General features: G+C 46.2%; 4 protein-coding genes across 9 annotated transcripts; 1 reads left to right on the plus strand and 3 right to left on the minus strand.

Moving 5' to 3' along the window:
• Positions 1–39: 39 nt before the first annotated feature.
• Positions 40–2666, minus strand: LOC9631235 (pentatricopeptide repeat-containing protein At4g13650). The gene has a single exon (XM_002990413.2). It carries the CDS (start codon positions 2556–2558, stop codon positions 66–68), a length of 2493 nt encoding a protein of 830 aa, XP_002990459.1. The 5' UTR covers positions 2559–2666; the 3' UTR covers positions 40–65.
• Positions 2660–19889, minus strand: LOC9631506 (dynein-1-beta heavy chain, flagellar inner arm I1 complex). The gene is made up of 72 exons (XM_024664194.1): positions 19699–19889; positions 19512–19628; positions 19208–19453; positions 19042–19161; positions 18673–18948; positions 18365–18619; positions 18099–18317; positions 17910–18047; positions 17613–17858; positions 17402–17545; positions 17227–17349; positions 17090–17179; positions 16695–17036; positions 16477–16641; positions 16301–16414; positions 16103–16248; positions 15980–16058; positions 15827–15927; positions 15704–15763; positions 15504–15654; positions 15294–15452; positions 15144–15242; positions 14810–15072; positions 14592–14760; positions 14377–14532; positions 14157–14324; positions 13976–14107; positions 13723–13926; positions 13485–13655; positions 13314–13429; positions 13100–13262; positions 12892–13032; positions 12632–12822; positions 12194–12578; positions 11779–12138; positions 11334–11729; positions 11114–11266; positions 10755–11053; positions 10561–10705; positions 10330–10506; positions 10173–10283; positions 9946–10122; positions 9684–9893; positions 9497–9631; positions 9228–9434; positions 9031–9174; positions 8793–8975; positions 8509–8735; positions 8248–8457; positions 7979–8201; positions 7623–7928; positions 7470–7574; positions 7299–7414; positions 7139–7244; positions 6882–7082; positions 6649–6822; positions 6522–6587; positions 6329–6463; positions 6052–6276; positions 5861–5995; positions 5610–5806; positions 5445–5559; positions 5205–5387; positions 5011–5151; positions 4820–4958; positions 4645–4766; positions 4373–4573; positions 4127–4318; positions 3626–4069; positions 3337–3569; positions 2962–3280; positions 2660–2912 (listed from the first exon to the last, which is right to left on the minus strand). The coding sequence occupies exons 1-72, from the start codon at positions 19864–19866 to the stop codon at positions 2676–2678; spliced, it is 13266 nt and encodes a 4421-aa protein (XP_024519962.1). The 5' UTR covers positions 19867–19889; the 3' UTR covers positions 2660–2675.
• An 87-nt stretch (positions 19890–19976) lies between these two features.
• Positions 19977–23286, minus strand: LOC9631507 (probable serine/threonine-protein kinase SIS8). 3 transcript variants are annotated; one of them, XM_024664200.1, is made up of 13 exons: positions 22452–23277; positions 21951–22287; positions 21499–21892; positions 21404–21444; positions 21290–21358; positions 21138–21238; positions 21008–21086; positions 20856–20954; positions 20734–20802; positions 20629–20678; positions 20466–20547; positions 20309–20403; positions 19977–20154 (listed from the first exon to the last, which is right to left on the minus strand). In XM_024664200.1, the coding sequence occupies exons 1-13, from the start codon at positions 22838–22840 to the stop codon at positions 20073–20075; spliced, it is 1887 nt and encodes a 628-aa protein (XP_024519968.1). In that variant the 5' UTR covers positions 22841–23277; the 3' UTR covers positions 19977–20072. The 3 variants fall into 3 exon arrangements, 2 of the variants coding, with proteins under 2 accessions (XP_024519968.1, XP_024519969.1); XM_024664201.1 differs by having other exon boundaries at positions 22463–22573; XR_002990964.1 differs by lacking the exon at positions 19977–20154 and having other exon boundaries at positions 20621–20678; positions 22452–23286.
• A 131-nt stretch (positions 23287–23417) lies between these two features.
• On the plus strand, positions 23418–26062 carry LOC9631508 (putative BPI/LBP family protein At1g04970). 4 transcript variants are annotated; one of them, XR_002990967.1, is made up of 9 exons: positions 23418–23958; positions 24025–24164; positions 24236–24590; positions 24653–24901; positions 24965–25090; positions 25145–25358; positions 25463–25581; positions 25625–25680; positions 25911–26062. XR_002990967.1 is itself a non-coding variant. In XM_002990369.2 (7 exons), the coding sequence occupies exons 1-6, from the start codon at positions 23485–23487 to the stop codon at positions 25352–25354; spliced, it is 1554 nt and encodes a 517-aa protein (XP_002990415.2). In that variant the 5' UTR covers positions 23418–23484; the 3' UTR covers positions 25355–25358; positions 25463–26062. The 4 variants fall into 4 exon arrangements, 1 of the variants encoding a protein (XP_002990415.2); XR_002990965.1 differs by having other exon boundaries at positions 25463–25680; XR_002990966.1 differs by having other exon boundaries at positions 25625–26062.
• Positions 26063–27210: the final 1148 nt, after the last annotated feature.

Raw genomic sequence — 27210 nt, forward strand, 5'->3', positions numbered from 1 at the left:
CCATATACTTCCTTTAATCTTCTCATAAAGCAAGAAATGTTTAGTCATGAATGTGTCAATATTATTCAAATCTTTGAATACAAGTTAGAGATGGCAATGTGAGCAGAAGAACTTTGGGTGTTTTGCTGGAGAAGCTGCATTGCCATAAACACACCCGTCTTGTCAACGCTAGCACCATGGCATCCACTCAGCAATGCCATCCACTTGATAGAATCCGGTGTGGTTGGCATCGTCTTGAGCAGCTGACGTGCCTCCTCCAGCCAACCCCCTCTCGCCAACAGATCAATCATACACCCGTAATGCTCTGGAATAGGATCCATGTCATAGTCCCACCTCAAGGACGAAAACAGGTGGCAGCCAACGTCCGCCACGCCAGCATGGCCGCACACACTCAGCACGCTGACGAAGGTGACAGCCGTGGGAGCCACGCCCTGCTGGACCATCTCCGCGAGTACGTGGAGCGCCTCACTGGCATGGCCGCTCTGGGCATACGCCGCCAGCGTGGAGTTCCACGTCACCACGTTGTCGGCCGCCCCGACGCCTTGGAAGATCGAGCGCGCTGTGGCGAAGTCACCGCATTTTCCATAGAAGTTTACTAGCGCTGTGGCGACCACGCTGTCTATCTCCATGCCCGCCTCCAGGATGGAGTCGTGGATGATCTTTCCTTTCCGGAAGAGTTGCAAGCTTGCTCGAGAGTTTATCACTGTGGCGAGCGTGACGCTGTCCGGATTGTGGCCTTGGAGCTCCATTGCTCGGAGTAAATCGAATGCCCGGTCGGGATGCCCGAGTCGTGTATGCGCTGCTATCAACAAGTTCCAGGAGATAACGCTCGGCTCGCCTATCCCATCGAAAGTTTCGTTCGCGTCTTCCAGGCTTCCACAGGCGGAGTAGACTTCCAAAAGAGCGTTTGCGACGAGCGGATCCTTCTCCCAGCCCAACTGCCTGATCCGTTCGTGGAAATCTCTCGCTGAAGAGAGATTCGTGCAAGCACCGAGAGCTGCGATGAGTGCCACCCTGTCTGGAGTGTGTCCCTCGAGCTGGATTCGTCGAAAGGTGATAGACGCCTCGTCGAGAAGCCGTGCTTGAGTGTAAGCTCCAAGCATTGTTGTCCAGGAGATCAAGTCCCGCGACTCCATCTTCTCGAAAACCAGCTTTGCGTCGTCCAGTCGGCCACAGGCTGCGTACATTCTCACCAGAGCTGTCCCAAGAACTGCGTCGAGGCGGTATCCTTGCTCAAGAATCTCTTCGTGAGTTTTTTTCCCGGTTTCCAGCCCGAGAGAGCTCCCTGTTGCTGTGCAAGCTGATAAGATCGATACGAACGTCACCTTGTCCGGCCTCACTTGATCGAGTTTCATCTGTTCTTGCAGCTCCATCGCGTCCCTCAAGCGTCCGTGCTTGGCATAGGCTGAGAACATACAGTTCCATGCAGCCAAGTCCTTCGCTCGCAAGCTGTCAAACACCATCTTCGCAGACTTCCTATCGCCTTGCTCGCTCTTGATCTTCACCAGGGCAGTCCCGACCAGTGTATCCGAATCCAAGCCGCTCTCAACAGCCAAGTCGTGAATTGTCTGTAAACTTGAGGCTTGCAACGTGCTGCTCTTGGCACAAGCATCGAGGACTGTGAGCAAAGTGTGCTTGTCACCTTTCCAGCCATCGAGCAGCATCTTCCGGAAGAACTCGAGAGTTCCTTGGGCTTCATTAAGGGAAGCGTAGCCGGCGATCATACTGTTCCACACTAGCAAGTTCCTGTCTGCTATCCCATCGAAAACCAAGCTTGCATCCTCCAGCGAACCACACCTCCGGTACATTTTGATCAGGGCGTTCCCGACGAAAGCATCCGAGTCTAGACCACTTTGCTCGATCAGCCGATGAACTTTCCTTCCGGCATCAAGATCGCAGGCGTTGAGAACAGAAACGTACGTGATCTCGTTTGGAGCTACCCCTTCCTGTAGCATCTCGATAAACAGCGTCAGTGCTTGCTCGAGACACCCTCTCTCGACGTAGGCCGAAACCATTGTCGTCCACGACACTATGTTCTTCCGGAGAAGCCTGTTGTCAAACACTCGCCTTGCCTCGTCTACGCTGCCACACTTGGCATACATCCTCACAAGTGCGGTTCCCACGTCCACGCTCCACTCAAAGTCACTGCCCTGAATCCTCCTGTGCACCCTTCTTCCCTCTGCCAAGCTCCCACTTTCGCTACAAGCGTTGATCACTGTGAGGAGAGTGACTCTATCCGGAACCACGCCTTCGTCTAGCATCCGATGAAACAAGCCTGTTGCCTCTTGGAGATGCCCGACCCGGGCATAAGCTGCCATCATCGGAGCCCACAGTCCAGCGTCTCGAGAGGCCATTTTGTCGAACACCTTACGAGCGTTATCCACGCTCTTGCATACCAGGTACATGTGAACGATACCATTGGCCAGATGTAAGTTCTTGTCCAGTCCATCACTCACGATTTGAGCATGTAGTTCTTTGCCTTTCGGCAAAGTATGACATGCACGTAAGCTTGCTGCTAAGTCTGTTACTGTCGTAGAGATTGTCAACACTGCCAGCATTTGGATCTGTCGCTAGAAAAACTACACACCGTTATATGTACAAAGAGAAGCTTTTCTGTACAAGCTTACCTCGAAATGAAAGAACTCTACCGCCACCCGACTGTACAGAAGGATTTTTCACACTGCCAGTGACAAGAGGAGCGCTGTGCCACGCTTCACCCAGTGGTCTGGACTGGCGTTTCCAGTCTTCAACGCGACGTTGAGCAGAAAACTCGGCCTTTCTCTCGTTCCCGTGCGAATGGGATAGAGAAATAGAGGGCACATGTAGAGGCCCTTTGGAACTTTTTTCTTGTTGACAACCGGTTTGAAAAGAATGATAGGCATTGGCACTATCAGTTCCATCGGCTTTGGTTCCTGCGACAAAAAGTGGTTTAGCTTCAGCGATGGCAGAAAAGAAACTTACTGTCAAGCATTCGTTTTTCGAGTCCCATCCTGCTCCTTCCAAGAACAGTCCCTTCACGTAAATTCCTTCTTTTGGCGGCTCCTGAATATCACTCTCCTCCTTGTTGATGATAGTGAATTCCCAAGTCAAAGTATCGACTGGTATCAAGTTTCTTCTTGCTGTTGTCTGAAGAACAGCAGTAAGAAAATCAGCGGGATACGTAAATCCAGCGAGCCAATATACGAGAGGGTACGTCCTCTCTGCCCAGTTCTTCAATTCAATTATCCTTTGCAAGAGGTCTCTTGTCCAAGGGCCCAGAGGTTTTAAAGAAGGATACGCTCTACAGGCATCAAGCATGAGCAACAGATAAAAGGAAAGAGCCTCGAAAAAACTTACTTGAGCCATTGTGCAGGCACTCTTGCTTCAGCAAGTGCGTTGAACATAAGCTCCAAGTCCGGAGACATTGATACAAGACCTTGCACAGCCTTCTCCAAAGTCAAACATGATTCACGCATATTTTTGAGAAGAATGTTGTATCTCTCAAGCTCCTGGAAAAGAACAGTGTGCAATGCTGATGGATCGTGCGCTTTTTGTGCTTGTATATCAGCCAAGTCGAATGGTTCGGGTATCTGAAACAAGAAAACCGTCATCGCCTGCAGAGAATGAAAACCTTGAAGAGGCCTACCTGTTGGATGAGATCGGCAAGAACGTTTCCAACCATTTCTTCGGTGCTAAGGCCGCCTTTACTGGTGGCCACCCTCGGTTGCAAGCTCGTGATAGTCTCCAGGACGATTTTACTGGCAGCGAGCTGAGAGGCAATGTCAGCGTTGCCATGCTGGCCAAAGGCCTCCGGTTTGTCGACAGTCGGGAGCGTCTGTATAAACTCTTTGTGACTCTGCAGAGTTCCATCATCAGGGATGTGATAAACGGGAATAGAAGAAAGCTGATAATTTTGGTTTGCGAGGGCCTCTTCGCAGTAGAACTGATTGAGGTAAGAAGCGAGGACACGGCGGTCGAGCTCGTCAGTGACTCGACCACCGTAGTTGGCTTCAGATATCAAAAACTTGAGAGCATCGAAAGGAGTAATCTCGTACTCGTCCAGGTACGTTTTAAGCAAATCATCTGAGACCTGCATTTGAAAGAATCCCGGATCTTAGCTAGCCGGAAAGAAACGTAGTGAACTTACTTGAAAATCCGTGTCGTTGAAATCGTATGGAATGTTAAAGCCCAGTGTCCCAAACTTTCTACGCTCGAGAAGCACGCTGTGGAAGTAAGCGAGTGCAAAGAAAAGCTTTTGGTACTTGTGCTGTGTTTTGCACGCAAAGAACGACTCTTCTGTCGTTTGATTATAGAGCCTGGTAAGGTTAGCTCGCAGACCCTGTGAGAAAAAAATTACTTAGAGGCAATTCATCGTCATTCTTTCCAACCAAACCTTTGGAGGTTCTGCTGTCATTTTAACGCTACGTTGAAGGATAGAAATGGGGAATTCCGAGCTCGGTGCGCTAGAAAGCCAAAGCCTAAACGTTTCATTCGGCTTACTCTTTTCCAGGCCCTGAAGAACCTTCTCAAGCGTAGGCAGCCATTTGGTCATAAGATGGCAGTTCGCAAGGAATACCCAGCCGCCAGCTTTTGCCTGAAAGAAAAAAAAAAGAAAAAAAGAAAAAAGGAAAACAGATTTAATAGAAAGAAACTTGATATACTTACTGCTTCGTTGATCAGCCTGATTGCAACAGGACCCTGTCCCTGTCCCAAGGCCACCGCATGAAACTTGTCTTGGATGCCTTTTGTCTGAGCAAACTGTTGAAGACCGGTTGTAGGATCCACACCTGATAGCAAGTTTACGTCAGTGACTTTCTTCGAAAGTAAACAGAAAACATACCAGCTGAGAGAATAAAGAGAAGCGGGTTCACAGGTGACGAGTCGCTATAAGATTCTGCTAAGTCCAGAATTGGTGGCTCAACAAATTTCTGACCCAAAAGACTCGAAACGTATGTTGTGATCGAAAAAATTAGACGATCCTGCAGACATCAGCATTTAGAAAAGAGGCCGCAGCAGTGTTGTGACTGATACCTGTCGGAAGCACCGTAAAATAATCAGACGCTGCAAGTCATTGCATTTGTCCTCCCAGTCACCAGGCAGCTCTATTTGCTCCGGCTCCGCAACTTTATACCATTGCTCCCATTTACCTCGCTCCTGTTCTAGGCTCGCGGCCTGTCAAACGAGCTTACGTTTAAACAAGCAAGAAATAAGCTGGAGTCCTTTACCAGCTTTTCGAAGTGAGGAATGGCTTTGGAAAGCTCTGTCACATCATCCCACGCCTGTTCTGAGATCCATGGTGCCGGAATTGGCGGCTGAGATGATCTGTCGAGAACTGTACCGCCCCTCAGGAAAAACTGCCACTCTTCATTTGAAATGACATTTGATGCTTGCAAAATTTTTGCACAGATCTGAGGAGATGAGACAGCAACATAAGGAGGTCTTATTTTCTAATAATCAAGAGATACCTGGAGCGAAAGGAGGAGTTTATGCTTTTCAAACAAACCGCGAGAGGTATATTTATAAACTGCGTAAGTGTGGTACTCAATCAAGGCCTTGATTCGCTCGCTCAAGTTCTCGGACCTGAATAAGAGACACGTTAGCTTACTGATGTTTGAATGACGCACACTTACTTAGGCGCCCGTGCAATGGAGATGACGAACAAAACCGTGTAAGCCTCCAAAGAAAATTGATACATGGGATCGATTGCCACCAGTTCGTTGAGCAGAAAGTAGAGAAGCGAAGCTCGCTCGGCAACAGTTTTATAAGCTGCACTAGCAACTTCAATGCTCTTTGCAGTAACTTCTGCTACCTCCAGAGATACTTTGACCTGATAAACACGAGAGAGCAATCAGGAAAGTCACAAGTTTCACAAGTATCCTACCGTTTCCCATGTAACTTTTGACTTGTCCAGAGTTTCTATCAGCTCGAGGTTCTCAAGAAGTGGCCCAGTCGCAGACGAAAGAAGACGCAAAATATTATCCTCGCACTCCGCCTGGGTCCGTTTACCGTTTGTCACCTGACAGCAAACAAGAATATATCACAACATGCTGCAACCGAAAGGCGATCCTATACCTGAATAATAAGTTCGTTTCTTTGCTTGTCTAGATCTGGTCTTTCTTTCTGAACAACCAGCGTCAGCAGTTGCGCCTCCAAGCTTGCTTCTTTGACAGCAAAGTTGATAATGGTTGTTTTCGTCGATGTTTCAGGTGAGAAATGCGGATTCGACAACTTTGTTGTGATGTACAATTTAAATCTCGGATGATAGTCAACTTCCTTATCGCCCAGTCTCAGGAAAACCTGGAAACAGAGGCTTAGCACACGAAGAATGCCAGGATATACATCTACTCACTCTATTTCCTCGTTGTATAAAAGCTTTCGCAAGGACAGGTTCTATCGACGGATCAATTTCTTCCATGATGTCTACCAGCAGCACAGGAGTTCCACTTTGAATGCAGTCTTCCATAGTGCGCATCAGGTTATCAGTCTAGCAGAAAGAAAAACAATCATATGAGATTGACAAAAGAGACTTATAAATCACGTACTTGCAAATCCATGACAACAAGCCCGTTGCTAGCTTCAAGGTTCTTAATCCACCTCTTTGACTGTTCCTGTAATCGCCCAAACCTTCCTTTCAGAAAAAAGGAAGACAATGAATGACATTCTGCTTACCTGCGGATCGATCATCAAGGGCCATCTATTACTTCGCATGACGACTACACCGTTCTCTGTAGAGAACGAATCTGCGGGAAGGCCTTGAATGTTCCATTCTCGAACATCGCCAGCATTGGCTAGAAAGTTGCAGAAGTTAAAATCTGCCGAGGAAGGAATCTCTAGCTTCACGACCTGCATCAAAAAAGAGAGAGCCATTAACGTCACACCAAGCGGCAATTCACGAGGCCAACCTCAGCCATCCATGTTTTGTTCACAAGCTCATCTCGATATTCGGACGAGAAAGGTCCAGCATACGATAGAAACGCCGCCGCAACAAGACAATCTCCAGGGAGCTTACTTATTTGCTCTTCAAAAGATTTGATGGATGCTTCCCACCTATCTTTCTCGCCAGCCAAACCATTCACGAGCTTTTCAGCTCGTATAAGTTTCACCTATTAGACAACAGGAAGAATGAGGTAAATGCTTTGCAAAATGTCTCAATAGGCACCTCGAGGTCGTCTGCTTCCCGCTGAAGCGTCTCTTTCGTGTTCATTGACTTGTCATACTTGTCTTTCAGAACCTGGAGCTTCATTCTCACTTCTTCCAAGGTGTTCCTGCGTAGATACAAGAATACGTTAGAGTCAAACAGAAACGCAATATAGAGTTACCTCGCAGCTTGCAAAGCGTCCATTTGTTTCTTCAGTGCGTCTTGAGCAGATTTTAGTTTCGCCTTTTTGGGAGCCACTTCTTTGGCAACGTGGCCATATGACTCCATGGCACGGACCTGTAACGTAAAAGTTTAGTCTATCCATCGCTTTAGAGTTCCCGTCAGACATTACCCAAAGGCAAAGACCGCGAGCAGCCCCTGAGACTTTCCCGATGATGTCAGGAGTGAAGTCGGGATTTGCAGTATACTTGTTGATCTTTTTTAACAGCGCATCGACCTGAAGAGAACATTCAATAGACGTCACCAAATGCAAGAATGCACTCACAAGTTGGTCTTTGTCATATTTCAGAAGATTTGTGAGGAATTGTGAGTCTCCGAGTTGCTTTTTTGCCTCGTCCCAGGTCGGGGGTTTTTTCAGCACTGTCATGACAGCTCCCAACGTCAACTCCACCAAAGCTGGTGGTTTCGCATATGCCTTCACTTCGCTAAGATCTTTCTTGGTCAAGACATTCAGCGCTTCTTCTGCAGCCATTAGTGCTGGCATAGCTTTATCGAGGTCTTGCTGACAATCAGAAGCGATTGCGTTGCATATCTTTGCCTCTTTCTCAATCTTAGCTGCTTCTTCATTGACCTGATGGAATCAAACGTCTAGACAAGAACATTTTCTTCACCATTACTCACTTGTTTTTCTTGATCATCGATAACACGTTTTTCTTGCACAATCTCCACAAGAATTTCCTCACAGTCCTTCTTTGCTTGTGCCACAATAACCTTTTTATCCTGGCAGACAATTTGCAATGCTGCCACTTGTTCCCGTGTCTCATTCAAAGTATGAAGACCGCCACGTAGTTTTGCAGCGTTATCAGCCAGCTGCTTCTTCTTTTCAGCAATAAGCTTTCGATATCTGGTGGAACAGCGACATTAGAATTTATGCGAAAAGGAGATCATACCCTTTAGCAAACTCAAGGTAACTTGTTGGTGTGACATAGTTCCTCCTTTTGAGCTGCGCATACATTTTTGTCGATATAATAATCACTGATTTGTGAATGATCACAAATATCTTGCAGATATTTGTCTTCACTGCAGCAGCAACATTTTCCTCATCGGCCATCAGCTTTATAGCGACTTCATGAAGAGCGTCTTCAGGCCAATCCAGAAACCTGCAGTTCGACCCAGATTAGTATTCCAGAACTTGAAAATTTAAGCCTTACCAGTCAATTGTTGTACAATTCACCAGGCCTGGAAACATCATAAGTCTTCTGTGGAAGGCTCCACTAACAGGACTTAAACAGAGAGCGACATGAAGACTTGCTCGAGCTCGCTCAATGAAGAATGCATAAAGCTCGTCGTCAGTTTCACCAGCGTTTTCTTTTTTTGCAATGGGACGAATTGAATCAAAAACTGTTGACAAGTCGTCCTTTGTGAACAAATTAGGAACCTGCGTTAAAACCAGGCACCCTCAAGACGGATGAGAAATGACATATCAATCAAATACCTCTCCCGAGCTCAAAATGTTGTTAATATCCTCAAGGAATGTTTCCACCACAACTTGAGTATCGTCAAACAAGAACACAACCGGCATCTTGTTTTCGCCTAGACCAGCTTGTTGATACAGAACTTTAAGATCGTCGTGAAACTGTACCGAGCCGTAGTTTTTCACAACGTGTATAGTGAACACCTGAAAAATTTATCAAAGTCACAATGGTAGCAATACACCAAGAGCACGCACGAACCTTCATATCCGCAATAAAAGCCGATAGTCTAGTAAGACACTTTCTTCCACTGCCGCCAACTCCAACCAGGAGTATGTTACCTCTCGGCTGCTTTAAGACTCTGTGGATTCGACATACGTGCTCCATTGCATCGCGAAAGAGCACCTGAAAACAAAGAACTGTTAGCCAGATGAAGGGTCATTAACAGGCAGAAATACCAAATCCATTCCAACAGCGCCTGGCTGCAATTTGCACTCCTCCAAATATTCCTCCAGGTTTTCTTTTAAAATTGGAAAGCTTGGAATAGGCTCGTATATGAGCTCCTCCCCGGGTTGCATGCAACTTGTAAACACGGGAACCTGGTCTCCAAACAAGCTTTTCCACTCGGTACTGAAGTTATTTTTGAGCTTTTGATCTAGTTGGTCCTGGGGTGAGCTCAATGCATGTGTCAGTAAAACAGTGAGTTTATAACACACTACAAAATCACCTGAAGCCATGCTTTGTCCCCTTTGTCCCACATTCTATCACCATAAACCCGGAAGCACTCGTGGCAAAACAACTGCAACATTATGTCCTTGCTGACGTACAAGGCTTTGTTGGCCTGAAGTAGCCCTTGGATAACCTGTATTAAAACAAAACGTGAGTTTACAAGGAAGAACAAAATCCTGAAGTACCTTCGCAAGGTCACGCATGTTAAAAACATAATGACTTTTGCTCGGTATAGGCAGCAGCTCCTGGCATATATTGTTGTGCAGCTCGATACACGTGTTGATCAAATTATCACCCAGAAGCCTTGCTTCATCCTCAAAAGTTAAAAGTTTTGCAGTAAGAATAGCTCCGAAAATACGCTTCATTTGTTGGTCATTCGGAGTTGTCAGGTTCACCTACATAAAAAAGATCAGTTGCAGGCCAGTAAAAAGAAAATACAAACCTTACCAGTGAGAAACAGGCTTGAACGCGCTGAGAAATAAAGTTCCGACCACCACCAGGTGGAGCCATGGCAGCAAGCAATTGCATATCCTTAACATGCTTCACCTCTTGCTTTTGACGATCGTACCAGAAACCATTGTCCATCCAGAGTTTTAGGAGTTCCAATGGCGGTATAAAACCGAACTGTAAGGATGATCAGTGAGCGATGTTAAGCCAAATCCTTGCATGTGTACCTGACTCTTCTTAGGCATATTGAAGTCATCCAGGTAACAGACTAGCCGCTTTCCGCCAGCGGGGGCAAACACTCCTTTGGTTCTCTTCTCGAGCCTACCTTCAATGGTATCCTGAAGGCACAAAGATTAAGCTACGTTAGCATGATATGTGACAAACCTGTAAGCTGTTTGAAGAAGTCTGTGCAGAAAAGTTGATGATCATCGGACCAAAGCCTTCTGGAAGGGCGCGCAAAACTGATTGAGAAATCAAAGTCTTTCCGACCCCTACTCTTCCAACAATCATAGAATGCCTCCTTGCTGCCACAAGCGTTTTGATTACATAGCTTGTTCTCACCTACAGGAGAGCCACAAATATCATTTTCTACATGTTGTATATGTAGCTCCTTACCGTGTCAACTGTTGGAACTTGAATTTTGAAAAAGGGTGCTCCCACAGGAATTTTGTACGCGGTAGACAGCTTTTCTTCCCAGGGAGTAAATCCCTTCTTCTTTGGATCCACGAAGTAGTCATACACTGTTCCAGCAGCAGGAAATCTGTCCAACAAAAAGGTAAAATATGAAGGCGGGGGAATAATCTGCGTACCTTGGATCAGAATCTCGTATGTACATGTCAAAGGCCTTCCGCCCTTCCTCGTCAACACTGGCTCCTATAGACCAGATTATGCTGAATAGGAACCAATTCTCGATCATAGGAACGTACTGGTCTCCTTCATGTTTAGAGACACCGTTTTCAAAAGTTGCTAGTGCATCGAACAGCTTGCAGAAGCTTGCCACACCATTCAAGTTGTCAATGGCTACTGTCTCTCTGCACTTCTTTTTACGAAATGCATTTCCAGAGTCTATATACTTCTCAAGTAAACTGCGTACTGTCTTGATCAATATCTGTACAATAAGATACGACAGTTTAGAAAACGACTGGATCTTACATGACATTAGTTATACCTGATCAGCACCAGCAGCAACTTTACGTTGTAACCATGATTCCGCAAATGGCCACCATCCCAAGTCTTCTACATTCAAATATATCATTCCTGCTCGACTCACAGTAGCCGGTGATGCTTGTGACAAGTCCTCCACTTCAAAGACCAAGGAGACCTGTATAGCAAGTTCGTTCATAAGCCCCATGGCCAAGGTAGTAAGAAAATGGATGCAAAATACATACCACGTTCGGCATAGATATACGCTCTCCGTTCAGCAGCGTAAGAATTTTGTTGTCGTCTAACAACGTATTCATAGACTCGATCCACAAGGTGTCCACCGGGCCATCGAACATCATCCACTTGTTATCTGATGTCTCGTCAGCGCAGACGTTTCGCATAATGTTGGCAAGGACCCCGTCCACCCATTCGTTTGTCAGCTTGCTAAAAACTCCGTAGATCTCATCGTTGGATAGCGCGAGAGAGTTCATTATGTAAACGTGGACTCTCTCAAAATTCTCGACACCTTCCTTTTTGAGACGCCCGGAGGCACGCTGAAGAGCTCTCCAAGACTCTGTCTTTCCAGAGCCTGTTCGGCCTACCAACATATTTCCGTGTCTTGCCAACATGCAATCGTAGAGCTGCACAGCATTGAAACGTCAGAACAGACCAGGAGCAAATGACAAATACCTGAATGATCTTCAAAACAAATGCGTTCACTACTTGTAACCCTTTCGCCAGCAGCTCTTGCTCCAAAGCACGCTTGAGCACGTCGTTTTCCTTGGGTGGTAAATCGACTCCAGGGAAGAGATCCGTGAGAAGCGCGTTGAACAGTGGAATGTCTGCGTAGATAAGCTTTGGCATGATTAAGTCCCTCATAGAAGCCATAAGAATAACGTCTTCCACCATCTCGGGATCAACTCGTTTTGTTGCTCCAGCAGCTCTTGCGATTGGAATAACGAAAGACCTCAAACCGTAATCGTAATGGTCTTGCTTCGAGAGTTGTCTCTGTGAAAGCTCCATAATGGCGACCAGTTTTTTAGCCAGCGCCTGGGAGAACATAATTTGAGAACCAACACATAATATTTTAAGAAGAGCCTTTTACCTTAGCCGAGCGAAATCCCTCACTGAAAAGCATGTTTTCAGCAATGAGAGTGAAGTCAGGAACCATCATAGAAACGGGCCGGAGCATAGCTTTTAAGTTCTCTGGCAGTTCACTACGACCGGCATATCCAGGATTCATCGTCACAAATATCCCGCATGTCTTGATCAGGCGCATTTCAACACCTTCGAAAACAAAGCGCTTTAGTTCTGCCTTGATAGCTGCCATAACACAAGCGATCTGTGTGGCAACGACAGACAACACTTCCACCTCAATACGATTAAACTCGTCGAGACAGGCCCAGGCTCCAGTCTGCGCTAATCCGGCAAACATCTTTCCAGTCATTTTGTAGTCAACTCCGTCTGAGCAGTTAAACACAATAACGTATCTGCCAAAAGCGCAAGAGGAAAAAGAGTGAAGTTTAAGCGTGCAAGCTAGTACCTAGCAAGAGCTTTTCCGAAGTCCTTGACAGTCTCAGTTTTCCCTGTTCCTGCAGGACCTAAAGGATTTCCTCCTCGCCGGGTAAACAATGCCGCACCAAGGGTGATGTAGCATCGATCAGTCAAGGGTGTAATAACAAGTCGACCGTTGTTGCCTTGATACTCGTAACCATAAGAGAACACGGATAACACCTACAGTGGCCGTTGTTAGAAATAGAGGCGAAGGTTTGCGAAGAATTAACAACAGAACAGAGCTAGTACCTGTCTGATTGCACAGTCATCGTTCTCCCAGTAGAACCGTAGCTGAGACGCCCATTCGAAATCGTTTGGCGACGAGCAGCCAACTTTCATAAGCTTCTCAATGACATCTCGCGCATGCACTTCGATAGTAATCAGAGATGTCTGCACGGGAAGAAAACCAAGAAACAATTTAGAGAACTCGATCAACTTCTTCAATGAATATACTTACAACTTTGTTCCGGTCGATTTTTGAAAGCCGGGAGCGAGTCATGTCTGTAAGCTTGTTTAGGTAACTCAGCCACTTTTTCATTAGTTTGCGAACTGATGTTTTGTTAGTTTCCGCTCCTGCTAGTGCCTTCTCACAATCTGCTGTCCATTTTATCTGACCCGCACTGTAGTCGATAGATTAGAACTAGTTTTGCGAGTCAGGTTGGAAGTATTACGTGATAATGCATTGTCCTGCATTTTCTTTAACCCATTTGTCTTTCTTCGCAAGTTTACTGTCCTCGAGCGCTTTTCGCAGATAAACTTTTACAGCCGTTGTCATGGCCGCTTCTACCTGTGAACAACACAACTTAGACTACCTTCAATAATGCCGGGTCAAAGCATCTTACTCTGTTAAGCCACTCCTCTGGCGGTGTGTTTAAAATGATAAGATCTGAGAAAGGAAGATATTCTCCATCCGGAGAAAATATTCCAGTCGTATCGTATTGTCGTCGTCCTTCCTCTCCTGGAGCATGCATTTCCAGCCTCTTTATTCCCTCGAAGCACTTCTTGAAATGTGGCTGTAGGTACAGCAGAGAGTGTTGGTTTAGAAAATAAAATAAAACCAACCGTTGTATGGAAACAAACCTGAACATTGCGCGGATCTTTTGCTTGACCAAGAATCTCCAAAAGGTTATCGCTAGAAAGGAAGTAGAAGCGAGGGAATTGCTGCCGCTTCTGTTCTAGATAGTCCTCCAGTGACTTCTGGATCTTTTCCAGCTTGGCCTCCATGTCCATCAAAGACTCGAGCAAGCCTTTTACAGTAAGTGCTTTTGTGACTAGTTTGTTGACCTGAAGAGAAAAAATTAAGAGAGAAAAACAAAAAGAGAGGAAAACATACATATAAACCCTCCAATGCAGCAATGAACACTGTGTTAACTCCATCGAACATGGCAGTCTCCGCAGGCAGTTGCTTCCGAATGTCTTCAGAACCAACAAATATATTTTCCAGGTATGCCCAGGACCGTGAAACCTGTAACGAATTGGAAGCTTCGAGATAATAATCCAAATGTTTGGCTTACCTGCACCACCATCTCTATGGTTTCTGAGACAAGACTAAGAGTGCGCTCCCACTGGTTGATATCTTTCGCGAAGAACAAATGTGCCCGATTTCCCTTCATTGAAGACAAAGACACTCTATGCTCTTCTAAAACAGCAAAAACATCTTCAGTGCTTTTGAGCTTGTAAATCTGCATAAAACCAAGCGCTTTCACACAAAAAACACAGTAAAATCATGTTTACCCTCGGAGCATCGCGATAGATTCCCATATCTAGCTCCATTGTCTCCCACACTTCTTTGATTTTTATAATGGATTCCTCTATTGCAAGCTCTTTGCTCGCCATGCTACTTAAGTCGCATATTGCTTCTCCATGTAAATCAAGACGCAACTCAGCAACCTACGAAAGACAAATACAGGAAATTAGAAGAAATTTCATGAAGAAAGTATATCTCACACCTTAGCAAGCGTGAAGGTGCTAGAATATGGATCAAATCTTTGGCCAACAGTTTCCATCAACTGCTCCCAATGTCGCAACCTCATTGCAGGATTTCTCAAGTCGACTGTAAGGGGGAGAGTTGATTTAAAAGCATCAATCGTTTCCTTGAGGTCTTGCCACACCGGCCATCTGTTACACATTAGAGCTGAAGGTAATCTTCAAAAGCATAATCGCTTACCCTTTGGTGTCGCGTCCAATCTTGAAGACACGCTTGCTAAAGATTGACGCAGAGGACTCCATGGAGGCAGCATCAAGCTCACTGAAAAGACAATCCTTCCAACTGTCGAAGGCTTCCTGCCATTCCCGTTTGAGGAACCACATTCCCTTCAGTAGCTCCAATTCTTTAAGTGTAGCAGCATTATCTTTATTCGACAGTTTCTCCATTCCAAAAATGCTCATGCCTGCCCAAAGACTCTGCGATCGTTGCTGAAAAACTTCAACCTGCGAAGAGAAAGAGAGAGAGAGAGAAAAAAAATTAAGGTTCATGAGGCAGACGGTGTTTCAAAAAATACCTTAGCAGCCTCTTCTTCAATGAATTTTACTGCATCGGGAATAGATGTCGCCGTAGTAGTAGGATAACGATCGACAAAAGACACTCTGGTCTCCGAAACCTACAAAATTGCACCATTAAATTGTGTCTCAAGTCCAGTTTCGTAAGGCACCTCTTTAACGAAGGTCTCCACCATCTTGCAAATAGTTTCATAGAAACCAGCCTTATACTGCTCTAGTACTCCTTCCAATTCTTGAAGCATAGTTTGAAATGCTTCCCATTCCACTGGTAAATTTTCTAGGAGCAGTTTTTCATCATCGGGTATCATAACCTGAAAAGTTTAGCTATCAATTACAAGGCGAGGCGGTTGACAGCAGCATACCTCAAACTTGAAAAGTGTATCGTACTTCTCATCTATAGGAGTGAACTTGGCTTCCATGGCAGATCTTTCGTCCACCACAGCTCTCCATTCATTGACAGTTTCTGTGAGCTGATCGAGAGTCTCAGGTTTTCTTTTAAGTTGCTGCTTGTTCCTACAAAGCACAAGCTCACTAATCTTGCGAAACAAGATATAATACTTACTTTTCCATGTACGCATAGATAGACTCCAACTCTGTTTTAGCTATCGTATTGAGCAACGTTCTGTGCACAAACGCAAAGTTTCAAAAAAAAAACAGTCCTTTCTGTGATTGCCAGTTTCCTTACGTAAATTTGGAGACCCAGGCCACGCAATGCGATATGATCGCTTGTTTCAAAGGACCACAGTCAATACGCAAAAATCTCAAGTTCGTTATGCCTTCTTCACCCTGTTATATACTTGACATCACGTATCCAGTCAATCAGATTGTAAAAGTATACCTGCACATCTTCCTGCAGATCTCGATACTTTACAATGTCACTTTCAAAAGCAGAAAGTGGTTTCTTTGCTCGCTCGTACCTGCATATGAGCCTTGTAAGGTTTCCATAAAGACGAGCTCAAACCTTCGTATAAACGCGTCCTTGTCTTGGTCCCAAATGCTTCTGTATTTCTTTTCCCAGTACTGAAGGTAGTGCTGAACTTTATCAGTTATTCCAATTACACCAGCGGTGATCATCATAAGGATCTCCTCTTGATCGGGACCGATGACCTGAAGAACACATTCTGTTAAGCTCAGAGAAATTAATGAAGAGACAAGGAACCTCATAAAAGCTAGGAAGCGCTTCTTGAAAGCTGGCTTGTTTCCTCAAACGAGGAACTACGGAAATGACAGTGACAAGTTCTCTAGCAACGATTTGTATCATCTCCAAAAGTTCCTGCAATTTCCATAGGCAACCGTCAATCTTCCAGTGACAAAGCCTAGTCTTAGCAGACGAACCTGCACCGATGGCATAAGCTTAACGCGCCCTGTTCCTTTATCCAGTACTCCAATGGCATTAAACATTGGCGTAGAGGACTTCGTATCAGCGTTCAGAGCGTTGGATAGTTCATTCAAGGATTTTGTCACACAATTTCTTAGTGAATTTTCCATGAAGACTTCCACCTGGTATTGTAAAACTGCAAAACTGAATGCATCATTAAAAATAGAAGAGGTACCTTCTTGTTATAATCTTCCCACTTATTATGTACTTCAACCATATCGCTTGCACATTTCTTGTTAGAGAGAGCAATCGTATCTTTGATGCTGAGGTAAGCCTTCTCAAAACGGCCTCGCATGATACCGCGGTGCTCAACTTGCTTGGATGAAAACTCTGCCAAGTCATATATTCGTTTCTTGTCGATGCTGATTAACCACGAGTCACTGATCGAATTACAAATCTGATTGATCTTTCTCTTCGCCGCTCGAAAGAGCGCTGTTGATGCAAAGAGGACATGATTTTTAAAGCGAACCTCTTGTAGAAAATGCTCGAGCTCGTGTGCAGAAGAAGTCCACGTAAGCTAAAGAAAAAAATAAACATCAGATCGCACTCGAAGAATGAATGCAACTATACCCTATCCAAGGCTGGACTGATGCTGTTTCTAAGCCGAACAACGTGCTCAGCTATTAGTCCTCCTTCTTCAGTATCCAAATTATCAATCATCTGCATGAAGAAGTTGCAATACGAGAAATTTCGAACCGCAACCGAACCTTATTACAGTCACGGATCACTATGAGAACATTAGCTCGAAGAACGCAAAGATCTTTATTATCTTCAATGAAGCTTGTAGCTACTTCCGGGACATCCCAGCCAAGGGATTTCCAGTAATGAACCTGCTTGCAGCAAGTTAACATGCCTCATAAGCAAATGGCCTTTGAAACTAACCTCCTGGTAGATAGCAAGCAGTTGAGGATCGAACTTTAGAACGTAAAATCCATCGCCACCATCCTCCAGCAAGCTTCTTTCAAGCCTTTTTGGAAGAAGAGGATCAACACTGGCTGTCCATTCAGCATGCTGGTTCTGTACAAACTGCACGAGAAAAAAACAGGAACAACAACATCAATTTTCGAAAAGGATTTCTTCGGTCGCATAGTACCTGTTCGATCGAAGCCATTATTTGAGAAAATTGCGTGTGAATGTCAGCAGCATCTGGAGTTTCGAGCAAATACGGCGCCGCATTGGTTAAAAGCATCATAGGCTTCTTAAGTCGACGTTGAAACTGCAAAGCCCAAGTAGCTCCACCGGCAAATCGCGGCAAAGCATAGTCCATCAAAGGACGTCTACGAAGTTGATCGAACTGCTTCTTCATAATCATTAACTCCATACTAAATGCTTGACATACCTGTACTTTCAGATTAGTTTTTGCCTTGCAAATGGAAAACCTCCAAATTACCTGAGATCCCATTCTGTCAACGCACTTGCATATAGATTCCCTACACGCCAGTAACTTAAATGCCTCCAGCAACTCTATGCTTTCCGGCAATGAAGACGAATGACGAAACGCGAGGGACATAATATTTTGCATCAGTACCTGTATAGAACACAAAGAAGGTAAACTCAGGTTTGAACTTGCATGGCTTACCTCAAGATCTTGAATCCCACTTTTAAACTTTGCAAAATCGTCGTGCCACCGTGTCACTCTCACGTCGAGCAAGTTATACGAAAGCGAGCGCAACCCCGAGACAAGTTTTTGAAATGTGTCCTGAAGCTCGAACATCGACTTGGTAATCTCTAAACCTCTTGTTCCTCCAAAGACTGGCAACTTCATTCGCGTTGAAAACTGTCTTTGCGCATCACAAACCTGCCACGGCCGAAGTTGGTTGAAACATAGTTGCAGACGTGCCATACCTCCAGCATATCCCGACACCGTTGCAGGAACGCTTCGACTGCAGCGAAAACACTTCGATCGACAAGCTCGTTGTCGTCCTTGAATTCACCATCGTGTGCCGCTGCAGCCCTCATCATGGCTACGTACATGTGCTTCCACGATTCACAGGCTTGGACGCTCTCAAGAAGAGCCTTTTTGCACTTATCCACGTCCCCATCAAAAATCTCTGACAGAGGGATGCCCGCAGAACACCTGCTTATTATCTCGTTACTAACCTGCAGAAGAACGTCCAGTAAGCCGCACAGTACAAAACAGTTCGTCTAAGTACCTTGGCGAAGAGACCACTAATTTTCTCATCTGTGTTATAGAACGGACTGATCTTCCAGATCATCCGGATGCACTTCAGCAACTTCGGCAGAGCAAATGGAATGTCGACAATTTTTGCTGCTCCCAGTTCCTTGCAAGGATCCTCTATCGTCACTAGGAATTTCAAGTTCTCTTCTGCAACAACAGCTTCTTGCTCGATCTTTCTAGATAAACTAGAAAACGGAGAAAGGTACGCAGATTTGAGTTTCTCAAGAATTTTCAAAATCGCAGCTACACCCTGCATTTACCCAAGTCTGAGTATCAGAGTGACGCAACATATACATTACCGATTTAAGGAAATGCCTTCCAAGGAAGGATCAAGAATATTTACTGAATGATTTATTTGCTCCCGAATCCCACTTAAGTCGATACTACGCCGTCTCCAAAACTCCACTTCTGCTAAAGGTCCGGATATCTCCACTTCGGAGAACCGCTCCTGATTCCTAATAACCTGGAAACCTTAAAAGAACAGTCAGTCTCATTCCATACAGATTTACCTCTTTAATCTGTCGAGTCCATCGAATCACAATGGACTCCAGTCGCTGAGCCAATTCTTTGTCAGGAGCTTGATTCCCGACGAAGTCCATCAGCCGCACCGGAGGAATGTACAAAATCGTCTGACCCTTTGCCTCGAACAAAGACTCTGTCAAAGTAGCCATGAACTTGTCAAGCTCTCCGGCAAAGTCTTTGGTGATGTTGGCTCGCAATGTGTCATCTTCCAGCATAAGTGGAAGATACATGTCCTGCAAAGAAAAACAAAACCAGAACTTTGTGCTATCGATCTGACAAACACATTCTCACCTGCATCAAGCGAAGCATTGCATCGCCCGGGCTTCCATTGATCACCTGGCACTGGACGAGCTTCTGGATGCTACGCGCTTTAAAAGGTTGCGTTGTGTCACGCATAAACACAAGAACCTATCAAAGAGGACAAGGAGAAAAACTCCCCACTCACTCTAGAATCGATCGAAATATTTCCAGAGCTTACCTCGTTCCATCTGGAAGGCAGCGTCGGCGTGCAATGAAGCTGCCCTGACGAATCCAGGTAGCAAAAGAGCCTGGAATTCTCATTCTGGTGAAGAAATCCCGAGACGATCTTCGCGTGCTCGTCGTTCCAAGCCGCCTCCGCGCCGATGAGCCGCATTTTCCTGCGCATCCACCCTACCTCCTCCTCCTCCTTCTTCCCTTCCATGGCGGACGCGGCGCGAGAGCCCGAGCTCGGGCGCTTTCATCAGAAAAACCCAGCCCTAGTTAAAATTCCGTTGAGGAAGCCAAAGAATATCCTTCATTGCGCAATGAGCATATGCCCCTCCTTTCAAACAAAGGAAGCTATCAACAAACATACAAGTTACAAATGGAACGCTATGAGTCTCTCGTCGCGGCGATTAGCATCTCCTTGAGTCTCACAGTGAGCTCCTCGAAACTTGGGCGTTCTTCCCAAGCACTGCAGAAACATATACTCTGTGTAAGAACTCGTTCACTCACGAAGAAATGAAGAACTCGGGAAGAATCCATTCATTCATTCACTCGGAAGAATTCATTCACTCCCGAGGAAAGGAAGAACTCATTCACTCGCGAAGAAAGGAAGAACTTTGTACCTTTTCCAACAGTCTTGTATCGTGGCTGCGTATTTTGGATCCAAGCTCTCGGGCAGTGGCATCCTTTTGTCTTTAAATCCCACCACCGCTATCACCTAGAGCAACAACACAAGAATGTGAAGCTTTGATCAAGGATCGAGGAGAAGACAATACTAACCTGTAAAGGATCCAAGTCTTTCCAAGGGACTTCTTCCGTAGCCAGCTCCCATAGTATCACCCCGAAACTGTACACGTCCGACCTGAAATAAAACGGAGCAAAACGAGAAAAGAACAGATTAGCAACACACACAGAGCCGATTTCGCAGCTCTCACATGCATACTTTTCACTCGAAGCCTCGCTCCGGAGAACCTCAGGGGGCATCCACTGCGACTGAAGACATCAAAGTGGCTTGTCAGGAATCAAATCAACCAAAGGAAAGATTTACCGTTCCCATCCGTGCGTTCCCCGTCAAGAAGTTGGAGTGCTTCAATCGCGAAAGGCTGAAATCTCCAACCTGATACATTTCCCAGTTTTAGCAGCGCTTAAAGCCTCTCCTCAGAGAGTTACCTTGACTTTGAGATTTTTATCAACCAGTAAGTTTGTAGACTTGAGATCGCGATGAACTATAGGTGGTGTGCAGTTGTGAAGGTAAGTCATCCCGCGAGCCTGTAAAATGGAGCTAAAATCTCGACAAAAGAGCAAACTATGGCAATACCAACCACGTCCAAAGCCATGCTCAGCTTTCGCTTCCAATCCAAACCCGTTGGCCTTCTGTGAAGCAACTTAAACAAACTGCCCCTGAAGAAGAAAAAAAAGCCATTGTGAGATTCTAAAGTAACAAATTTGTACCTGGGCATAAGCTCGGTTACGATGTAAAGCCGATCCTGAGTCGAGGCAGCACCGAGGAAAAGAACAATATTGGGATGTCTTAACTTTTTCATGATTGAAACCTATACTAAGCATATTAGTCTCCAGGCACTCGTAGAAATGGCGTGCTCTACCTCTTTCCGAAAGTCCTCCATGCCACTCTCGTTGTACTGAAGTTCGTGAAAGACCTTCACTGCCACGTCCTACACATACATTGTTAAGACTATAACAAAAAACTTTGAACGTACCAGTCCACACCAAGTCCCACGGTGAACTGTTGCACAGCTTCCTGGGAGATAGAGAAAACTTACAATCAGAGAAAGAGAGGAAAACACTAACGTACCTTGACCAATTTGATCGTGCAAGCTGAGCGATTCCCAAGTGATCTCATACTCTGGACTTTCTAGATCATCCCAGACGTGCCTGCTTGAACTACTGCTAGCCGTGCCTGTGCTACTCATACTACTATTGACATCCATGCTAACGATCGGTTGATTTGATGCGGGAGCCTCCGGATGTTCATGCTCGTCCTTCCGCAAAACAGCCGCCGCAGATGCCAACTCTGCCTCTGTATTAGACCAAGGCCACAGCCGACCCGTCCACGACCCCGATCTCGATCTTAAACCAGCGAAGACTCTGCTAGCCTGTGTCAAATCCTCACCACTGCTGCTTCCTCCAGCAGCAGCAGGATTTACCTCCATAGCGTTCCCTCGCAGGTGCGTTAGAATCTTGGTTGCCTGCACGGACAAAACACCAAGCGATAAAACACAAAGAAAACAAAACCTTGACTTTTACCAGGCTTGAAAATGTCGCGGCAAAGGGTATTTGCCACGAATCAGCTTGCGCGAAGTCCCTGCTCTTCATAAACGGCCGTGCATCGCTCGACACACAAATCACCCCGACGAGCTTCCCGTCGTTGTCGTAAAACGGCGTGTTTGTCATCATGGCAGGAAATATCTCGCCGGATTTTTTTTTGAGTGAGAACTGGCCGACCCACGACTCACCGACATAGAGTCGTGACAAGATCTTGGTGGCGCTCTCCACGGCGCTCTTGTCGATCAGAAGCTCAATGAGATCGCGACCGATGGCCTCGGCGGCGGACCAGCCATATAAGCGCTCGGCCATGCGGTTCCTACGCAAAAAAAAAATTCCATTACCACCGAGCAAAGAAGAAAAAAACTACGCTAGAGAAAAGAAACATGGAAAAGAAACCAAGGAAAGGAACCCGCAACAAAGAAAAGAAAAAACCAGCAGGAAAACAAACCAAAGAAGAAAGAAAAACGAGAGATCATGTACCAGTATGTCACCTCAGAAGAAGTCGTGAACATATAAACGGCCTGTCCCATGGACTGGAGAATGTCGTTGTAGCGATCCTCGGCCATGGAAAGCGATTTTAGATCCAGCGCAGCGCGCAAATCCTTGTCCGAGAGCTTCTCCGAGGACGTCCTTCTCGGCCCGGACGAGTTCTTTGGAGGAGGCGACATGGACATAGATCTTCTTACGTGCCCCGCTGACGCTTCCTCTTGCTGGAGCCGGAGCGCCTTGACAACTCGCTCCCTCTCCTCTAGAATTTTTTTCATCTCCCGTTCTAGCTTGGTGTGTCTCTCCTCTAGCCTTCTAATCTCCTCCTGGAGGGAAGAACTACATTGCCCCGGCTCCACCTCCTCGGCCACTGGAGCGTCCATTTCCCCCCAAAATCCAGCCCCGAAGCTACAATCCACCAACACGAACCCTTGCCCTGGATTCCAGCCGCCAAGAACCCTCCGATCTCCTGCGTCCGGGAGCTAGCAGCAGCTTCTTACCTCTCATCGTCGCATCCCGGCGCGCCGGATGGATCCGCCACAACCTAATCCTCTCCGCGGCGCTCACCGGATCAAGAATGCGCTCCAGACGGGCCGGGGCGGAAATCCTTGCCGCGCTCGCCTGGAAGAGCATAGATCCATGCTCGCCGCCCCAGCGCCGACGAGGAGGCGGCGCGCTAGCCCGGATTATCGCCCCTGGAATGGAGAAATCGGTCAAGAATCCAGCCTTGAGAGATTGATTGACAGCGCGAGCGCTAAGTTCTCTTTCCTGCCAGGGAACTGTGGACCTTTACGCCAATCATGCACATCCCAGCCGTTGATCTCGTAGCTAGATCAGAAATAGAAATGGCGGCCTGACCGTTGGATCCCATAGATCGTAGCCGTCCGTAGCGAAACGGGTGCGTTTGGCCGGAAATAAGAATGTGCTTTTCTCTAGGGCAGATAAGAAGCTTCTAAGAAAAGCACGAGGAATATTCACAGGCATAGTTAGAAGCCCTAGTTCTTGATGCGATGATATTGCGACGACCATGAAGGCTTTGCTCCTTTCGATCGCGGCGATCTTCTTCCTCTCGCATGGAGCGGCAGCTAGAATCGGCATCGGCGACGAAGAGCGGGTAGGGAATTTCAGAGATTTCTTCGGCAGCGCAGCGGCCGATCCAGCCGATGGAGCCGAGGCAGGGATTCTCGTCACGCTCTCCGAGATGGGGATCAGCTACGTCCGCGAGGTTCTCGTCGATAGCGTGCTCCAGGATTTGACGCCGCTCAATCTGCCGAATGTGAAGCGGAGGGTGGAGTGGCCGATTGGAATTGTGGATGTGGAGCTCAAGAACATTGTCATTGTTTATGCCAACGTATCGTCATCGAATGTAGATCTCGGGAACACAGGGATCTGGTTCAATGCTTCAGGGGTCGAGACCAAAGTCTCGCTGGATTGGAAGTACACTTACACGGCATCACTGATTCCATTTCCCATCTCTGATAGTGGCACCGCGACTGCAAAGGTAAGAAAGGTTTTTGCTTGTTTCAGAGACTTCGACTTGATGAAAAAACCATTTTTTTTCTTAAAGGTGAACGATGGAGACGCATGGTTGCAAGCTACAATGCAACAAAAGAATGGAACACTGTCCATTCAGGTGACCGAGTGTAACACCGACTTATCGTCACTAGATTTGGAGCTGCAAGGCGGACAGTCGTGGCTCTACCAATGGTGAGTTTATTTTTTCTTGTCGAGGAGCTAGAGGGGAAGATCATTAACAAAGCTTCTTTGTTGCTTGCCAGGTTCGTTTATGCGTTCAAAGGACAAATACAAAAATCTGTCGAGTCTGCGCTTACGACACAGGTTCTCGCCGCTGTGAGTCGGCTAAATCGTTTGCTGCTCAGCTTGCCCAGGCAGCTCCAAGTGGACACCACTTCAGCCGTTGATGTCACGGTTGTCGACGATCCAATTCTCAACCAAAACTATATCAGCGTCGGGGTGATGGGGGAGTTTGTAGATATCGCTTCCCCCAGCGAAAGAAAGCACCCTCCAAAGAAGCTGCCAGCCGGATTATTATGCATTGATTCAGATGTGAAGATGATCACTGTGGCTCTTGGAGACTACGTTATTACCTCCGCGTCGGACGTGTACTATAAAGTAAGTCTGCAACGCTTTTGTTTTGTTTTCTATTTTTCGTTAGTGCTCAATGGCTTTCACAGGCAGGACGATTAGAGAGGGTCGTGGATAGACTTCCACAGCAGTCCCTCCTCAATACTGCAAGTTGGAGATTTCTGATTCCGCAGCTGTATCGCAAGTTCCCAAACGATGATATGTTACTCAACCTTTCTGCTGCTTCTGCCCCCCGGGTTTCTTTTTCAAGGGATGGGATTCGTGCGACCACTACGGCTGACATGACAATAGAGGTGGTGGACAACAACGAGATTATTCCAGTAGCTTGCATAAGTCTGGTACGATCATACAGAATTCTTCCACTTTGCTTTTTCTTTGCTTATTCTTGTACTTCACTTTAGGAAGTTACGCTACATGCTTTGGCCGAGATTGTTGGCACTAACATCACTGGCGAGGCCTCACTTTTGGACTTGAGCCTGGACCTCAAGTGGAGTACTATAGGCACTTTTCCAGTAAAGTTCGTCGAGGTAAGCGCCTACTGTTTCTTTCACATTATCTACCTAAAACGTTTGTTGCAACAGGTAGCGACGAGAACCATCCTCAAAGACGTGATTCTACCACTGGTGAACTACAATCTCAAGAAAGGTTTCCCGCTGCCCGTCATTCCAGCGATCGAGTTCCAAGAAGCAACCATTAGATACGAAGACGATTTCCTGCTAATCTGTACAGACATCCGCTACACAGGCCTTCCGCTCCCTCCTCCCGTCGCTCCTTCGTGGTCCACCATCTAAAGAGGTACATATCGGTCAAATGCAACTCCTTTTCTTCTCGAAAGCCATCACGTTGCTCTTTTTTTCTTTTTTTTTTGTCTTTTTTCTCATATTGTTTTTCTTTCGCAGATAAAATCTGTAGCATATTCCCCGCGGTTTACGAAAAAGCGGGGCGTCTGTTTCCATCCCTGTCTGTCAAGCGAGACAAAAATGTTGAAATGGAGCCTCTGACAGATTGCTCAGCCGCGGTACGTCGACATTCTCGGCGTATATAACTTGTGGTGTGTACAGGATCATAGGAGAGAAATAAGTGAGCGTTGGGACAGTCCATTTCTCCATTCGTCGCGGTGAGTACCTTTCATAGTTTTTGGTTGCGGTGGCTCCACAAGTTTTTGTGAAGAAGAGACAAGCGAGCCGTGCTACTTGTCCTCAAACTCGAGATCAAGCCGAGCTCTTTAGACAAAAAAAAATTGGCGAGAAGAGCTTGATTACATGCGACAGGACTTAAGAACAAGCAGCACACGCATTTACGTTTGTGCCCACTCTAAAACTGGTATCGGTTGGTTGTTTTGGCCAGATTTTTTTGCGCGTCGGCTGCTTGCAATCGCCCTCCAAACCCATTGGAGTTTCTTTCACTCTAAAAATTTGAGAAAGCTGCCAGTCACCCACTGGGATGTTCTGTCATTACTATATTTTCCTCATACGAATCATAGTTTCCTATATTGTCAATATCAATCGCTAGCGATCTAGGCTATAATATTGAGCTTTCAAAACAGGCTGTATGGAACAATCGCGGATTAACTCACGAGACAAGGCTGTGGAGAATCACAACATGGGAGTATCTTTGCGGGCCTGCTGCTGGAAGAACAGTTTTTTCTATGGACTTATTCCCAGTCCATAAAATCTAAGTTTCCAGTCGGGGGAGCTGCGTGGTGCACAAACGCCCACGACGCCACATCGCTTTCTCTTCTGGGTGCTATGACTGTGTCCTTTAGAAAAATGGCCCTTCGCTAAGTTGGCCGATCAAGAATCTTTGGAACAAAGAGAAAAAAGTATTTTTTTGCTAGTTTTCCTTTTGACAGGCAGGCTGATCAAACAAAGAAAAGAAAAAACCCTTCCATGGTTTTGCTGGTTTTCCTTTTGACAGGTAAAATCTCGCGGAAGAAGCCTTTCAAAGGCTGCCACTCTTTGGTCTGCTTGGTTTGCTCGCTTTAAACTTATCCCTGGGAGCCAGGGCTCTCCTTTGGACGCTACTCCTTGTCCACGAACAAGGAATGGACGGCGATGATAGATAGATGCATAGACATTGCGAAAAATTTGATCTCACGCGCCCACAATTCCTCGAGAAATCCGCGTTATTGTCCCTTCATGACATGGATAGCTACAAAGAAAATGCACAGAAGAAACAAACCTTGGGTACACGTGTCACGCTCGTGGCCGATCAAGCTGCTGACGTGACATGACCGCGGCGCCGCGCTTGACGTCCTACCAGCTGGCGGTGTGGGCCTTTCAAAGTCACGTGGCCCTACCATAACCACAAAAAGCACATGGAATATGCTAATGAGATGCTTTCCCTGGATCAAAGCCACGTGAAGACTATATCCATTTGGCCGAAGCATAATCCAACATTCCCCTGGTTTGTTTTAGTCGGGACAAACACGATTTTGTCAACTCCTTAGCCCTAAAAAAGCTTTTGATTCGATGACGTTTTGCAAACCATGCAAGGGAATCGAGCAAACGTTGTGGGCCATGGACATGAAATATAATCTCGATTTGGATTATTGCAAAGAAAGGGACATCCGCTTGTAATGTGTCGATCGCAATAGTCCCAATCACACCAATCAATCAAGACCCTTTTCTTTTCTCCTTTTTATCTA

This window comes from Selaginella moellendorffii, unplaced genomic scaffold (assembly GCF_000143415.4).
Source record: "Selaginella moellendorffii unplaced genomic scaffold, v1.0 SELMOscaffold_108, whole genome shotgun sequence".
In the NCBI taxonomy this organism is placed as follows: domain Eukaryota; kingdom Viridiplantae; phylum Streptophyta; class Lycopodiopsida; order Selaginellales; family Selaginellaceae; genus Selaginella; species Selaginella moellendorffii.

Coding starts and splice junctions, on each gene's coding strand:
- LOC9631235 (XM_002990413.2), bottom strand. CDS start 2,558: ATGCTGGCAGTGTTGACAATCTCTACGACAGTAACAGACTTAGCAGCA.
- LOC9631506 (XM_024664194.1), bottom strand. CDS start 19,866: ATGCGCAGGAAAATGCGGCTCATCGGCGCGGAGGCGGCTTGGAACGAC. Junction 9,632..9,683: donor ACATGCGTGACCTTGCGAAG/GTACTTCAGGAT, acceptor GTTTTAATACAG/GTTATCCAAGGGCTACTTCA. Junction 4,574..4,644: donor TCAGGCTGATCAACGAAGCA/GTAAGTATATCA, acceptor TTTTTCTTTCAG/GCAAAAGCTGGCGGCTGGGT.
- LOC9631507 (XM_024664200.1), bottom strand. CDS start 22,840: ATGGACGCTCCAGTGGCCGAGGAGGTGGAGCCGGGGCAATGTAGTTCT. Junction 21,239..21,289: donor TGGAGGACTTTCGGAAAGAG/GTAGAGCACGCC, acceptor TGCTTAGTATAG/GTTTCAATCATGAAAAAGTT. Junction 20,955..21,007: donor TGAGCATGGCTTTGGACGTG/GTTGGTATTGCC, acceptor TCCATTTTACAG/GCTCGCGGGATGACTTACCT.
- LOC9631508 (XM_002990369.2), top strand. CDS start 23,485: ATGAAGGCTTTGCTCCTTTCGATCGCGGCGATCTTCTTCCTCTCGCAT. Junction 23,959..24,024: donor GTGGCACCGCGACTGCAAAG/GTAAGAAAGGTT, acceptor TTTTTCTTAAAG/GTGAACGATGGAGACGCATG. Junction 24,902..24,964: donor CAGTAGCTTGCATAAGTCTG/GTACGATCATAC, acceptor ACTTCACTTTAG/GAAGTTACGCTACATGCTTT.